The sequence below is a fragment of the Arabidopsis thaliana genome, chromosome 3 (genome assembly GCF_000001735.4).
Source record: "Arabidopsis thaliana chromosome 3, partial sequence".
Lineage (NCBI taxonomy): Eukaryota > Viridiplantae > Streptophyta > Magnoliopsida > Brassicales > Brassicaceae > Arabidopsis > Arabidopsis thaliana.
The window spans coordinates 15,720,994-15,737,812 of record NC_003074.8 but is presented as its reverse complement, the minus strand read 5'-3'; the positions used below and the strand labels follow the sequence as shown (position 1 = coordinate 15,737,812).

Genomic DNA, 16,819 nt, shown 5'->3' with positions numbered 1-16,819 from the left:
TATATCGCTATTATAAGTCGATATATGAAAGCGTCTTACTAATGCTATGGTAGAATACTTTACCGTAGCATACGAAAAAACGCTATCGTATATGGAGGGTTTACCATAACAGGGACATAAGACAGCGTTTATGAAAATGCTATTGATGACATTTAATAGCTTTTTTCTCTAGCTAATAATGTAGATATTTCTTGTAGTGGCATGGCAATTCGAAAAGAATTTGTTCATTAACAAACTCTTCTTGACAGATAACACACATTGTGTTGTTTTCTTCTACGTTGCTTTGGTTTGACATGAAGATAATCAGTTGCAAAAAATTAATTGAATCTTGAGTAGCATGTCTTGGTATGAGATTCCATGAATCAAAAGAATTTTGAATTGCTTGTTGCTCACAAATATCATCGTTGAAATTGTACTGGTTGTGCTCCTAGAGTAGAGTATAATTTTGCGATTATAATAATTGAATGCCCACATGCATCCCTTAAAGGTTCGTCAACACTGACGGTATATGAAATAGTGGTGCCGTCAACCATTTTGAACAATATATTCAATATTCACATTCTGTAATTTCAAAAAAAAAATTGTTTATTACTTAAAACAAAATTATTTACGGAATATACATAAAAGAGATAATGAATAAAGTACATATTTACGTACTTTCTCTTATTTTTATATGCAACTCATGATTCAAAGTTTAAAACATTTCCTATGTTACAATACAATTATGACATCTTATGTTATTATATAAAAAAGACGATGACACGTCTTTCTGTATATTTACTATAAATTATTATTATTATTATTATTGATTTTGACTAATTTTATTTAGTTAAACTAAATGATTCTAAAAAACAAAACACGAAAAGAGAATTTGATATCCAACTCTAATCATTTCTTTAAACCCAAATAATTATTACTTAATGTAGTAAGGGAAAGAAACAGTTAAGATATCTAACCTTTGAAAATGAGAACCTCTGTGATTAATTTCAGACTTGATTGTTCTTCTCTTATAGTAAATTTGGCACTAGGCAGACAAAATATCACTCATATAATTTATTACACAATCTATCAAATTAGCGTTTTTCTAAGTAAGCAAAACACGTCCGATGTTACAATAAGCTATAAAAGAAGCTGAAATAATTCAACATGGAAGAGAACCAAAAAAAATGTTGTACACATTTACAATTGAAGAATTTATTGTTGAAGAAGAAAACGATACAAAAGAAGATTGGGTAAACGACATGTGTCCTCCTAAGAAGTTTTATATAGCACCACAACTACACAGATTTGGGATCTCACCACAACGACACTCTCTTCAATATGGCTATATGCAAATGAAAAAAGAGAAACCTAAAAGTGTTGACCAAAAAGACTATTTAATTTTTGCATTCTTTTTTCTCTTTCATGTGAAAACTTTTAAAACAAATGAATAGTTAGTTATACATTTGCTATTTAAATTATGTCACTCCAATACTTAGCCATGAGCTTATCATGATGTGATTGTAATACTAGATTAGGAGAGAATGCATGTAATAACAAATTGTTTGCTTAGAATCAAGTTAAGCAACTTTCAAACAAAATAAGTAACATAATTGTATACCATTGTATCATATATTGTTGATGTAATTATGATAGTTAAAAAAGATTAGAATCTTGGGTATATAGATAAGAAGATTTATACATGAAAAAATAGAATTGATATTTGAATCAAAAGTGAATCTAACTATACAAAAAAAAGTTACATAAAATGAATATACAACTTTATTTACATAATAACATACACAAAATAACCAAAATTAGCAATAAAAATAGTTAAACATAATTATTTTTAAACAATTTTCAAAACAACAATCCACGCGTAGCGTGGCAACTCACCTAGTTATTAAAAAAGAAGGACGAATACAGAGAATTCAATACTTACAAACATTTAATTAGACAACTATTCATAAGGAAAAATGCCATGAACATACACAAACGAAAAAAATAATTGTCAATACTATAACGGAATAGACAAAAGACGAAGGACTTTGAGTAAATCGTCAACCATTCGTAAACATGCAAGAACATTGGCAGTTTTATGATTGAAGCTACAAAATGGAGTAAACATGCAAGAAGAACGGACAATGAGTAGATCATCAACCATTTGTCAGAAAATTCACCGCGCATGCTAGAATCATATTTAGTTCACAAAAAACCGACTTCTAAGGGTAAATGTTTCTCACATGAAAAAAACTTACAAAAACAATCAAATCATGGTCGGGTGCAGAAGAAGAAACGACAACAAAATCTTCCTCGTTCATCTCCATTTGATGAACTGTCGGCAATTTTCTATCCTCCACAACCAAAAACGCAGAGTGTTAGTGATTCCATCATAGATTACTCTTTTATTTCTGATTCATTTTCAAGAGTGTCAAACAATACCGGTTTACTAGAAGACATCGTGAAGGAAGGAATGAAAGAAAGAAAATAAAAGCAGTTGATCTCAACGTATCTATGGAGTTTGATTTGATTTTTGTGTGTTTTAATTTTCCATCAGAAAGAAAAATGCTTACCATTTTAATTTTTGATTAAGAATTACAATAGTAAGCATTTTATTTATGTTTATTTACACTTTTATTTATGTATTTTTGTGTTTTATTTCAGATTTATTTATGTTTTCCACCATAAACCTTCAACAATATATTTATAGCAACGAGTTTCATGATTTTGTAACGTGAATTTGTATCATTGATAGAAGAACACACAAGATTAGATTCATGACCCTAATATCCAAACATAGATGACAATGCTAAATTCATCTCACTTTTGATATCGATCTCTCTTTTGTAATAAAGAAAGCTAACGACAAAAAAAATTAACGAGTTCATGTCTCTAATGTGGAAACCCTACATCTCACCAGAAATTGGTACCCCGGAAAATCCACTATATTATTATACATTCTCAGGTAGACGGACGTCTTGCTCTGTCTTCATATCATTCAATATTGCATCCATGTCAAAGTACTCGCATTAAATACATCCGACCAGTCTTCTTGGAAGTGGTTGTCGTTGCTCGTCACCATCCCGGATCCTGATACTATTTGCTGTTGTTGTTGTTGTTGCCGTTGAGTATCGAGATAGTGACCTTGCCCAGAACAAAGAACCGGTGTACTTAGCTGATGTTAAGTAACGACAATATCATGTTCTTCCGCATTATCGAACAATTCATCCATGCTAAAGAACCTGTCATCTTTAGACATATCCAACAAGTCCTCTTGTGTGCTCTCTTTGTTTCCTCAGTCAGCTGACTTCATGCATAACCAAATCTTACTAAACCAAATTTTAATTTATAATTCAATTACACTTAAAATTAATAATTTTTGTTTAAGAACTTCTAAAAATATGGTATTTGAATTAATTCTACTCATTCTAGATTATTGTAAGAAACCTTTTTTGTTATAAGATGGTTTATAGTTATTATGTTTAGTGAGAAAAACTATACATTTGTGGTTGTTGTAGCAAACTATAAAAAAATTGGAGAAGTAGTTTGGTTACTATTTATAATTAGTAAAGTAGTTAAAAAAACGTTTTTGTTTGATGAGAAAGAGAGAGAGGTGTGTAAGGGATATAAAAAAGGGAATATTACGTGATTAGACACTTTTTTGAAAGTTAGTTCCTAATTAGGTACTTTAAATGGAGAAGGCACTTTAGATAAATTATTTTATTTATTTACCTTTTAACTACATTTTTTCCATCGGCCATCTCTTATCTCTCCTTTTCCCATCTCTTCTCTCTTTTTTTTTTTTTTTTTTCACTTTATCGAAGAAAAAAAATATTTTCTAGAAGATCTTCAATTCCAAATCTGCAATTAATCTCCAAATCCACTCTACACGATGGCTTTCTCTTCTCTTTGGACTAATTGGAGAATACGAGGTTTTGGTTTCTTTAAGATTGTAATTTCTTTTGCAATTTAAATATTTGTTTTGAGATAAATTTGAGATTCAGTTATCTAAGAAACTCTTCTTCTTCAACAATGGCGGCTTGATTTGATTTTTGTTCTCTCTCATGTGTCAAACTCGTTTCATCTATGTAGCATCGAGATTCCGGTTAATCGAATTTCCTGTTATTATGGACATGGTATACATAATGGATATAGAGCAGTAAAAAGGTTATCATTGACATGGTATATAGAATGTATATAGATCAGTAGAAAGGTTTCTGAATGGATATATTTAAATTGACTTGTTATTATGGACACCAAAAAATTGTTTGTTAATTTTTCTTTCAGTTAGAAGAGACCTCCACTTCCAAGACCTTATGGACATGGAACTTTGGTTTCTTTATAAACCACGGTTAATCGAATCTCCTGTTATTATGGACATGGTATTTAGAATGAATCTTTGATCAAAAAAAAAAAAAAAAAAAAAAGGTATTTAGAATGAATATGAATCAGTAAAAAGTTTTCTGAATGGATATATTTAAATGGACTCATTATTATGGACACCAAAAAATTGTTTGTTGATTTTTCTTACAGTTTGCAGACACCTCCACCTCCAAGACCTTATGGACATAGAACTTTTACCAAATTCCTAAGATAATTGAGATCGAATTGTTTACGAAACTTCTCCAAAAGTTATGGAGACGTGGAGAGAGAGAGAGAGAGAGAGAGAGAGAGAGAGAGAGAGAGAGAGAGAGAGAGAGAGAGAGAGAGAGAGAGAGAGAGAGAGAGAGAGAGAGAGAGAGAGATTTTATTTATTTTGGGTAAGGATCGTGGAAGAGGAATAACAAGAAAGAGAAATTGAGAATTAAAAACATAAATATTGAATTGAGGGTAAAAAAGTCTTAAAAAAAAAGAATTAGTTGAAAAAGTGCATATTCTCTATAAAGTGCCTCAAACAGAAAAACATTATCTAAAAATGCCTAATAGTGGAACATTCCCAAAAAAGAGAATATTACGTGATATAGACCACTGTACAGATAAAGACCACTGTACAGATAGATACTACTGTACAGAATGATACATATAGAATGATATACATATTATATGTTAATCTTATAAGTATACCATCGGGAATAACGTTGTCGGGAAACCATCAGAAGAAGATACCGACCGATTTTCAATAAAGTTCTGATGCAATGCATGTCATTAATATTCGTTAGAAAATTGTCGGAAAATATTTCCGACGAGGATCTGACGATCATTTCCGACTATGTTCCAACCGGTTTCTCAATCAATGTATTGTCAGAAAAGCGTAGAAAAATTGTCAGAAAATATTTTCAATGAGGATCCGACGATCATTTCCAACTATGTTCCACTTCCAACTGGTTTCCCAACTAATGTTATTGTTAGAAAAGCGTAGAAAAATTATCGGAAAATACCTCATCGGAAACCTGTTGATAATTTGTAACACGTTTGCGACGACATTCAGATTTCCGATGAGATCAAATCGACCAATTTATATAATCGAAAACGGCTATTTCTAACGTTATTTCGACGATTTTGTCTGTTAAAAATAGCGTATCTTCTTGTATACGTATTAGACGAGAACACTAAGAACCATTCGTTGAGGGGGCCTGAATTATGCTCGAAGATGAGATGGGCATCATGAGGAGGCTGAGTCAAAGACCGAGTCACGATCGAATCTATGAAGTCTCTACATCTCCTGATAATTGATAACCATTGCTTCGAGACGCATTGGAACTTCACTAGATTGCGGGGAGTTTTTTTAGTATCTCCACTATTAGATCGATAGGAATATTGATGTCTCTTGTGGAGATTCCACCGTGACCAAGTTGTGTCGGGGATGGTGAGGTCTCTTTCGCGTCTTTTCTTCATCACGACTATTTTGTGAAACTCTAGAGCGAAAGAAAGAAATACTAGAAATTATTAAAGAAAAAACATAGAGGGCTCAATATATATATAATATATATTTATATATACATACATATTATTTGCTATATATACTATATATTTTTTTTTATTTTTCACCAAATAATTTTTACTTGTGGGTACAAATCAAATCAAAAAAAAAATTATAAGTATATAGAAAAGCTTGAGTTAAAAAAAAAAAGTACATAGAAAGTTTCCTAAATAATCGACATTTGACACTAATGAATGAATGAAAATTAGAGAATAAGTTAGTGATTAGTCGGTTATTTGCATGTATCAAGTGAGATGAATGCCAGATTCTTCTTCTTAAGAGAATTCAGATGTATAAGTTAAATTAATATTCGTACGTTGATGTTTTGTGAGTTAAACATGTGAAATAAATGTCTGAGTCATATAATAGTTTCTGCTCTCTTTTGAGTTTATTCCGGCTCTAGTTTTGTATGTTATATAGAGGTTGTGTTTATGAAGCTGTTATAAATCTATTGCTTGTGAATTTTATTATGAGAAAAGACAGTGAAATCCAATTTTTTTTTTTTTTTTTCACTACGGCCCTGTTTGTTTCTTCATCCAAATGGATCATTTAGATAGAGATAAAAAATGATGTTTGTTTTTGACAATTTAACAGATATTTTGAATGAATCACTTGGATGATCCATCTGAATGACTTTGTAAGTTTAGGCAAACTTTTAAAACTCATTTGGATAAACTTGATTTGACTATTTGGATGGAGATGGTTTAGTCAAAATGAATAAATGACAAATATAACCTTTGCAATAATACTAATTTTCTATAAAATTTTATTTAATATTTTTTAAAATTACATATTGCACCAAAAAAATGTATAAATTGGGAAATCACGGACTATTATTTTACGTCAAAATTGTATTCAATTTTTCCACCAAAATCGCAAAATCATATTTTCCCGACAACACCGTAAAATCATGTTTTTCCGCTAAAACTGCAAAATCATATTTTTCTCTCAAAACCGTAAAATCATATTTTCCGCCAAAACCGTAAAAACATGTTTCCCGCCAAAATCGTAAAATCATGTTTTCTCGCCAAAATTGTAAAATCATATCTATGTGCTGGACTTTTATATAATTCATATCTTATTATACCAAGATTCTTTTAAGAATCTTCATAAATGTTCTTAGCATATATATACAGAGTAGAGGAAGTATGATATTCACTTATTAGTGTTAGCTTGTTTCTTTGCAGTTCAATTTACAATTGAGGTTGTTTTTTCTCAGGATGTTGAAATAAAGTTGCAATATATGTCCTTATAGGCCGGTTTTGTTTAGGATTTTGGGTATTGTTTAGTTTGTATTTTCTTTTCTACCCTCTCTAATTGAGAATTTTTTTTTTAGTTTAGATCCTAAAGTTTATGAGGATTAGATAATATGTTACTAAACCTTTCCCTGTATTATGCTAAATGATCTCCTCCCCTTGAAGAAATAAACGGAGACCATGATTTCCAAGAGAAGTTTGCTTGCCCATTTTGTGCAGAGTCATATATATGATAACATTGGCTTGTGCTGACACATATGTGATGAACATTTTATGAAGTCAAATAACAGGTTATTATTAACAAATTAATGAAAAAATAAATCCAAGAAAAATTAAATATTTACTACATACTTATATATTGCTCCACAATTTATCAAAGTCTAGATGTGGGACATATTCTAATACACCCCCTCACGCTCAGGATTGAACATTTGAAGCGTGAAGTTTGTGGGACTGGACATCAACGGGTGGTACACAATCGAGACACATTGAAACTTGGCTCTGATACAATATTAGTATGGGCCTAACTCATACCCAAAAGCTACCTCAATGAGTGGAGGTTTACCACATACTTATATATTGCTCCACAATTTATCAAAGTCTCGATGTGGGACATATTCTAATAGCTAGCTAGTGAAGAATCTACTACCAACATGAATCATATGTTTGATTAGAAAATAATTTTTAGTGTAGAAAAATCAATCTCATAGATCAGGCTCATGGTTAGAGTCCGTATATACAAGAATTGGTTGGCCTTTTAATCAAAACCTAAGATTCATGATCTAATTTTTACTTTGAGAAGGGAGTGATGAAAGAGTTTTATTATAGACACTATTGTTGGAAACTGAAACCTCTTTCTAGAAACAGAACACAGTTAAGAACAAAGAAAGAGAATCAGACTTTGTCTCACAATTGTTTTGATCGTCAACAGAACAATAAATAGAAGAACTTCTCTTTCTATTGTAGAAAAGGTGAAACACAACAACTGTTTTACAAGGTTTACAACAACGAACTTAAATATAAACCAACAGACATGAAAGTCAAGAGTTCTAACTCCTCTTTCTTGTGACACAACAAACATAACTAACTTACTTAACAGACACGACACTTAATTAATAACTAACTACATTACAAACATTAGAAACTCAATTACGACCAACAACTATAACTTGTTACAATTAATGTATATAATTAGCTAGAGATTATCCAAATTTAGTGTTATTACGTGTGGAGATGCAGGACCACATGTAACACCCGCCCCGCAATATAGATTAAGACGGCATGTTATTCATCTGATCTTGCCAAAAAAGTTTTCTTTAAACTTCATACTCGAACAAAATATTGCACACAACTCCTCACGCTTACTAACCTGAGGAAAAAGGAAGAAAAGGGGGTGAGTAAAGAATACTCAGGGAGAGGAATCAACTCTGCCCACTGAAACATAAAACACTTTCTAAAGCTATACAACCATCATCATAACATATAAACTTAGACACAAGCAATCAATCTAACATGCTTTAACTTCTAATAACAAATTCATAACAATCATCTTATTTATATTAATGTAAACATACACATCGTTAGGTCCAGTCATCCTCGTGACGACTAGAACCTCATAGGTGGAGGCTGGCCCTCGTGGCTCAGACACTCCCATTCCGGGCTCGTCAGCCGTTCTTGACCAGCTGTTAACCCGTCGGTCCATCACTGTCCACATCACTAGGGAGACCACGGCCCATAGCTCGATTCTCCCCAATCTTACATTCATCATACATACATACTCATAATCATACTTAACATACACATACTTATAATATCATACATAACATCACATTATCAAACATCATACTCAACAATCATAAAATCATATCATCATGTAATCTTATCCTATACAATCATATCTAAGCCTACATATCATGCGTCAAGAAGCATAACAAAAGAAAATGATACCATGTTCCGCAAATACCACCCTCACCTTAGCCTAGTTGAAGATGAAGAACATCTCTATTCTCCTTTCTCTCCTTTTAAACCAACATACTATAGGAGCTTTAACTGCATACTCTTGAGCTCCACCTTGCTTCTCCATCAACCAAAACCTTACTCCATGAGTCCTAAAGGCTTCTGCAAAGCTTCAGCTCCAACCGAACCCGTTTCCCATTCAAACAATAAAACCTTGTCATGGTTTACTCTATACAAAACTGTCTCAGTAACATACTCATAAGTCGAGAACTAACCGTTAGAAACGTGATCCCACCGTTTAATATATAGCCAGTAGTATCACGAATAAGTCCACGACGTTTCATCTCGATCAGACCTCACATGAATCTCCCACGTTCTTCTGAATATGATGCATCAGAACTGATATCTAGGTTTCTGCAACTTGAGATGATTCTGGGCAACCTTTCAAAGTCAAATACGGATGGAGCTTAAATCCGATGGTCAAGATGTCAGCTACTCTAAATTCCTTGAAGCAAGATCTTTCCATAGACGTCTTGATCGTGATCTAATTCCTTTTGGTCCATCGGGAAAACGCATCGCAAAACCAATAGTCACACACTGTTCTGGATTTATACTTAGCACAGATTTGGACAGCTTCTACAGTTACTTGCCCAGAAGGAAATACTCATAACTTCTTTAATATAATCTCGATTCTATCTCTGTCAGCGGCCATGGATTCTTAACATTATGATTATTGCAATGACACCTCACGCCACACTTGATTCTCTCTGATTCAGCGGGAAATTGATCCTGAAAACCTCTACCTGAAACTACAATGTTTCTCAGATACTTTAGAAAAAACTGCGCTCTGAAAACTGTGACTATTCACCAACTCTAAACGCAATTTTCCGATTGATCTTACCTCTGATTTTGGATCGAAAAACTGTTCTGAAAACTTGGGAACGAGATCTATTCAGAACGTTAAGAAATCGCCCAAACTCCTTCGGACGTGATGGGAAACGGATCACCAATTCCACCACTTGAACTGTTTCCTTCTTTCACATATTCACACAAAAACCCAAAAGCTAACTTGATATATCCAATCAAGTCGTTGTTTGATAGTGATGATCCGTGACATTCGCTTTCACTCCACACTTGTACGTGATCAAAAACAAAACCACACGCTCCAACAACTCCGATCTCAACATCAATGGTGATGGTGGCTTGGGATCAAGTTGATTTGATGTTCTTAGGTTAGTAATGAGTTGCTGTAGATGATGACGTGAGAAGGCTGCGGGAAGATGACGATATAAGCATATATACATACACATGTAACAAAACCCTTATTATTTTGTGACTTGCTTCACTTTGGCTTCAATGGGTTCCATGGACTTTTGTTTTTAACAAAACAAATAGGGTGGGTTCAAGGGATTGGGTTTCGGGTGTTACACCACAAGACAAAGAGTACCCGTTTTGCTTGTCCGCTAAAGTAATGGTGTACGGAGGAAACAACTCTTGTCTTGTGTGTGAAGGCAAAAGAGCCGTTAAGCCTGAACCAAAGCAGGCTACAAGACAAGCTTGGAGGCTACTGCAGAGGAGCGTATTAAGGAGAAGAACCGAGAAGGATCCAGAAGGAGACTAAGTTAAAACCTCTAAGTCTATATAAGCTGAGCATTGTAGAGAGAGAAAGGTTAAGAAACATAGAGGCACTTAATAGAGAGTAAACTTGTATTGGGTGTTCTTGGGGAAACAGTGAGTGAAAGAGAGTGAATCTTAGTTAGCTTTGTAAGGGGCTGAGAGGGTAAGAAATCTCTTTGTAAATCTCTAAAGGGTTATATAGTGGATTCCGGGAGAGAGTTCCCGGCCCAGACGTAGCACCATTGGTGTGAACTGGGTTACCATTGTGTGTGTGTTCTGTTCTGCATTTCTCATTACAAAGGTTCTGTTTTTGGTTCAAAGTCGAAGTTGGTTCTCAAAGTGCTAAACGTTCTTGGTTTGTGGTGTGTTAATTTTCACAAAGTGGTATCAGAGCGAAGGTTCTTTGTATTGGTGGTTCAGTAAAGTCCTTACAAAACAAAGAAGCCATGTCGTCAGCAAGGGTTGAAATGGAGAAGTTTGACGAACGAGGAGACTACACGATGTGGAAGGAGAAGCTAATGGCTCACATGGATCTGTTGGGCCTAACCATAGCTCTCAAAGAATCACATATGGTCTCAGATTCAAAGACGTTAGAAGAAGGAAGAGAACCTGAGAAAGAAGCCATAATGGAGGAGAAAAGGCAGAAAGCAAGGAGCACAATAGTATTAAGCGTTTCAGACCAAGTGCTAAGGAAGATCAAGAAAGAGAAGACTGTAGCTTCTATGTTGGATGCTTTAGACAGACTGTACATGTCTAAGGCTCTTCCAAACTGCATTTATCTGAAACAAAGACTATACAGTTTCAAGATGCAAGAGAACTTATCTGTTGAGGCAAACATTAATGAGTTTCTCCGCCTAATAGCTGATCTGGAAAACACAAACGTGTTAATCTCAGATGAAGATCAAGCTATTCTGCTGCTCATGTCCTTACCGAAGCAGTTTGATCAACTGAAAGATACTCTTAAGTATAGCTCAGGAAGAACAACTCTCTCAGTCGATGAAGTAGTTGGAGCTATTTACTCAAAGGAGCTGGAACTTGGCTCAAATAAGAAGAGTATACGAGGACAAGCTGAGGGTCTGTATGTCAAAGAGAAGAACGAGACAAGAGGTAGACCAGAGCAGAGGGAAAATGACAACAAGAACAACTGTTCTAGATCTAGATCTAAGTCTAAAACTAGGAAAGGTTGTTGGATCTATGGAGAAGAGGGACATTTCAAGGCGTCATGTCCAAACAAGGGAAAGCCACATAACAAAGGGAAAGACCAAGGGAACAACAGCAAGGGCGAAGCTCCTTTGGTTACAAAGAACACATTTGAGGGCTTAGGATACTATGTGTCAGAGGCATTACATTCAACTGACGTAAATCTGGAGAATGAGTGGATCATGGACAAAGGTTGCAGTTACCACATGACTCACAAGAAGTAATGGTTTGAGGATTTGAGTGAAGATGTAGGAGGATCTGTAAGAATTGGGAACAAGACAACCTCAAAGGTCAAAGGCATTGGAAGGGTTAGAATCCAAAACAAGGATGGAACATCTTTCTTACTCACCCTTGTAAGGTACATTCCTGACATGGATCATAATTTACCATCTATGGGAACCTTAGATGAACAAGGTTATAGTTTTGAGTCAAGTAAAGGAGTCTTAGTGGTTAAGGAAGGAACTAGGGCTGTACTGATAGGTAACAAACATGAGAAGCTTTACTTACTCCAAGGAAAGCCTGAGATAAGTAATTCAATGACTGTGGAGAGAAGGAAAGATGATACAGTCTTATGTCACAGAAGATTAGGCCATATAAGTCAAAAGAATATGGATATCTTGGTCAAGAAAGGGTACCTAGACCGAAAGAGAGTCTCAAGACTTGAAATGTGTGAAGAATGTATCTATGTTAAAGCAAGAAGGTTAATTTTTGTGAACGCAACTCATGGAACTGAAGATAAGTTAAGCTATATCCACTCTGACTTATGGGGAGCACCATCGGTTCCTTTATTTCTGGGAAAGTGTCAGTATTTCATCTCATTCATAGATGACTACTCAAGAAAAACGTGGGTTTACTTTCTCAAGCATAAAGATGAGGCATTTGGAACATTTGCTGAGTGGTGTGTTATGGTTGAAAACCAAACGGATAGAAAGATTAAGATTCTAAGAACCGACAATGGTCTAGAATTCTGTAATAATCAGTTCAATGAGTTTTGCAAGGATAGAGGCATAGTCAGACCTCGAACATGTGCCTATACTCCTCAACAAAACAGCGTTGTAGAGAGGATGAACATAACGATTATGGAGAAGGTCAGAAGCATGTTAAGCGAGTCTGGCTTACCAAAGACGTTCTAGGCTGAAGCTACGAACACTGCAGTCACCCTCTTCAACAAGACACCGTCATCTACAATCGATTTTGAGATTCCTGATAAGTGCTGGTCAGGTAAGTCTCCGGTTTATAGCTATCTAAAAAGATTTGGCTGTGTTGCTTTTGTTCATGCCGGTGAAGGCAAACTGGTGCCTAGAGCAAAGAAGTGCATCTTTCTAGGCTATCCTGCAGGGGTAAAGGGATACAAAGTCTGGGTGTTGGATGAAAAGAAGTGCACAGTTAGCAGGAATGTAGCATTTCAGGAAAATGCTGTTTACAAGGATTTGATGCAAAAAAAAAAACAAAGATGATCAAGATCAAGCTGAAACATCAAGAGATTCTTTCGACATTTATCTAGAAGGCCTTGGAGATTTGAGTTTAGGTGGAGACCTCTTGGAAGAAACAGGATCCCTGGGAGGTCCTTCACAAACTCAGGTCAATCTCTAAGATGATGATTCAGAGAACAATGAAGTGGTGACTAATACTCTTGACAGTTACCATTTGGTCAGAGATAGAGAAAGAAGGGAGGTAAGAGCTCCTAGGCGCTTTGATGTGGAAGGCTATTACAGTGAGTCTGCAGATGATGAGGAATCATTAAATGCTGAAGCCCTTGTCACCACTTTTGATGGAGATACCATCGAACCTGCAAGTTATCAAGAAGCACTGAAAGATGATGATTGGGTTCTGTGGAAGGAAGGCATAGATGAAGAGATGGATTCACTGTTGAGAAATGATACATGGACTGTAGTCACAAAGCCTAAAGAACAGAGAGTGATCGGCTGCAAATGGATTTTCAAGCGTAAGCCTGGAATTCCAGGTGTAGAGATGGCAAGATTTAAAGCAAGACTCGTTGCTAAGGGATATGCACAACGAGAAGGGATAGATTACACTGAAGTTTTCTCTCCTATGGTGAAACACGTTTCCATAAGGATTCTGCTTGCCATTGTTGCAGAGGAGGACTATGAACTGGAGCAACTTGATGTTAAAATTACATTTCTTCATGGAGAATTGGAAGAGAAGATCTATATGGAAGCTCCTAAAGGTTTCGAAGATCAGTTTAAGTCAGATCAAGTGTGTCTGTTAAACAAATCCCTATATGGTCTGAAACAGTCACCAAAAAGATGGAACCAGAAGTTCGATAGCTACATGCTAGAGATTGGTTTTGAGAAGAGTCCTCGTGATAGTTGTGCTTACATAAAGTCACTGGAGGATGGTTCAAAGATCTACTTACTCATCTATGTAGATGACATGTTGGTGGCTACAAAAGACATGAAGGTCATTTCAGAATTGAAGCAGAAGTTAAGTGAGAGATTTGAAATGAAAGACCTTGGAGCTGCAAAGAAAATTCTTGGTATGGAGATCACAAGAGAAAGAAGTAAAGGAACCTTAACACTGTCTCAAGAAGATTATCTAAATAAGGTATTGGAGCTTTATAAAATGGAGCAATGCAAGCCGGTGATGACTCGTCTTGGTGTTCACCTTAAGATGCAGGCTGCTTCAGAGCAGCAACTCCTGGATGATGAAGAGTACATGAAGTCAGTACCTTATTCTAATGCGGTGGGAAGTATAATGTACTCTATGATCGGAACAAGACCCGATCTAGCTTATCCGGTTGGTATCATCAGTCGCTTCATGAGTTTACCAATTAAGGAACATTGGTTGGGAGTTAAGTGGGTGCTGAGATACATAAGAGGAACACTCAAGATGAAGTTGTGTTACAAAAGGGGATTAGACTTCATTCTTAGAGGATACTGTGACTCAGATCAAGCTGCTAATGTTGACAACAGAAGGTCAATAAGTGGAATGGTGTTTACACTTGGTAGCAGCACCATTAGTTGGAGGTCGTGTCTACAGAAGGTAGTAGCTATGTCCTCTACAGAAGCTGAATATATGTCTCTCACAGAAGCTGTTAAAGGGGCAATATAGCTTAGAGGGCTGCTCAAGGACTTTGGCTATGAGCAAGAGACTGTGGAGATTTTCTGTGACTCCCAAAGCGCCATAGCATTGTCAAAGAACAATGTGCATCATGATCGAACGAAGCACATTGATAAGTGTGTATTTTGCATGTTTTGAGCATCCATTTGTCATCACTTTAGCATCATATCATCACTGTTTTATACCATTTCACATCATTTGTCATCACTTTGCATGTTTAGGATAGTTTTGCATGCATGTTGCATATTTGCGTTGATTTCAGGTGATTTGGAGCTGTTGACGAGCTATCTGGAAGAAGCAGACCTGATTATGACAAACCACTCGACCAAGAGGTCGAGTAGGAGCTTCAAGATCTCAAGAGACCACTCGACAACCAGGTCGAGTAGAGCACATCACCACTTCACCTAACCACTCGACCCCGTGGTCGAGTGCCATCATCTCCATCACCAGACGGTCACTCGATCACTTCACTCGACCTCGAGGTCGAGTGCCTTCACCTCCATCATCAGACAATCACTTGACCTCCTCACTCTACCCAGAGGTCGAGTATCTCCATCACACCACTCGACTGCATACTCGATGACAAGCTTCAGAGCCTTCTTCATTCCGCACTCATCCAGACACTCGAGCACAAGGAAGAAAAGAAGACTCCAGCTATTCACTCGAGCTCTCACTCGACCACGTGGGTCGAGTACAGTTCTTAACCCGTCCAAATACTTCGTCGTTTTGAGTATTAGGGTTTCGGGATATTTGGCTATAAGTAGCATGTACTTCTCATTTTCGCAGACTAGTTGGTTTTTACCTAGTTTTTATTTCCGCAGACCTTGTGTTCTAGACTTTTTGTAATCCGGATTTCTCTTTATCTATTCAGTATTCAATATTCAGTTTCTGTTCTTGATTTTCGTTTACTGTTATTCATTCTGTTATCATACTGCTGTTATCATGTCTTCAACCTGTTCAACGTTTATGCTTTCTGTGATGATGTCTGAGTAGTGAATAGGTTTCTGAGGATGGGTTAGAGTAGTGTAGAATTCTCAGTATGCTAGGTGATTGAGTATTGATTGATAGATCCCTTCTGGATTAGTTGTTCTTAATGCCTATTGCTTTCTGATCAACTGGAATTTGAGCTCAGACATTTCCGCGCCCAAAAGGTGTTCGATGAAATGCCTGAACCACTAATTCCAGAGATTCGTGACCCTGTACCAAGGTATTGGTTGCAGGGAGCGTTTTGGCTTTAACTTGTTGATTCGTAATGCCTGTTAGGTTAGCTCTCGTCAATGGTGATTGAGTCTGGGACTAGGTTAGCTTGAGAGTCTCTGTTGCGGTGGCACTTAGATTTGGTTAACGAACTTGTTGTCTAGGGTTAATTTGTTGAGCATGTCAATCACCTGTAAACTGAGGAAACGAAACTACTCAATTACCCCATCCTTAGGAATTCTTTGTCTGATTGATTTTATTGTTTACTCTACTGCTGTTTACTGCATCCTGTCACCTGTTGCTTAGTTTCTGTAATTCTTTACTGTTACTCGACCTAATACTCGACCACCCAGTTGTCTGGCAACAGACTGTGCAGTCGAGTATCTTTGTTTCATTTTCTGTCTGTTACTCGACCTGTCACTCGACCTCACCCAGGGCTCTGCAAAGAGCTGTGTTGGTCGAGTGTTTTACTGTTTCTGTTTTATTTTCTGTTTCCTGCTTGTTCACTTAGGATTGCTAGAACACACCAAAACCTGTTATTGCTTGGCTTGACTTAGTGACTTCTGATCACATCTTGATTGTTAGCATCACACCCATTTGGATTGACAACCTA

The 16,819-nt window shown here is 36.0% G+C and overlaps 1 protein-coding gene and 1 pseudogene across 2 annotated transcripts; one reads left to right on the top strand and one right to left on the bottom strand.

Annotated features, from left to right (window-relative positions):
- Window positions 1-8,662: 8,662 nt before the first annotated feature.
- On the bottom strand, window positions 8,663-9,637 carry AT3G43870 (uncharacterized protein; the record flags this gene model as incomplete). The annotated part of the gene is made up of 4 exons (NM_114255.1): window positions 8,663-8,959; window positions 9,191-9,273; window positions 9,368-9,466; window positions 9,553-9,637. 4 exons carry the CDS (start codon window positions 9,635-9,637, stop codon window positions 8,663-8,665), a joined length of 564 nt encoding a protein of 187 aa, NP_189973.1.
- Window positions 9,638-11,174: 1,537 nt separating this feature from the next.
- Window positions 11,175-15,815, top strand: AT3G43867 (annotated as a pseudogene; the record flags this gene model as incomplete). Its single annotated transcript has 1 exon — window positions 11,175-15,815.
- Between the last annotated feature and the right edge of the window lie 1,004 nt (window positions 15,816-16,819).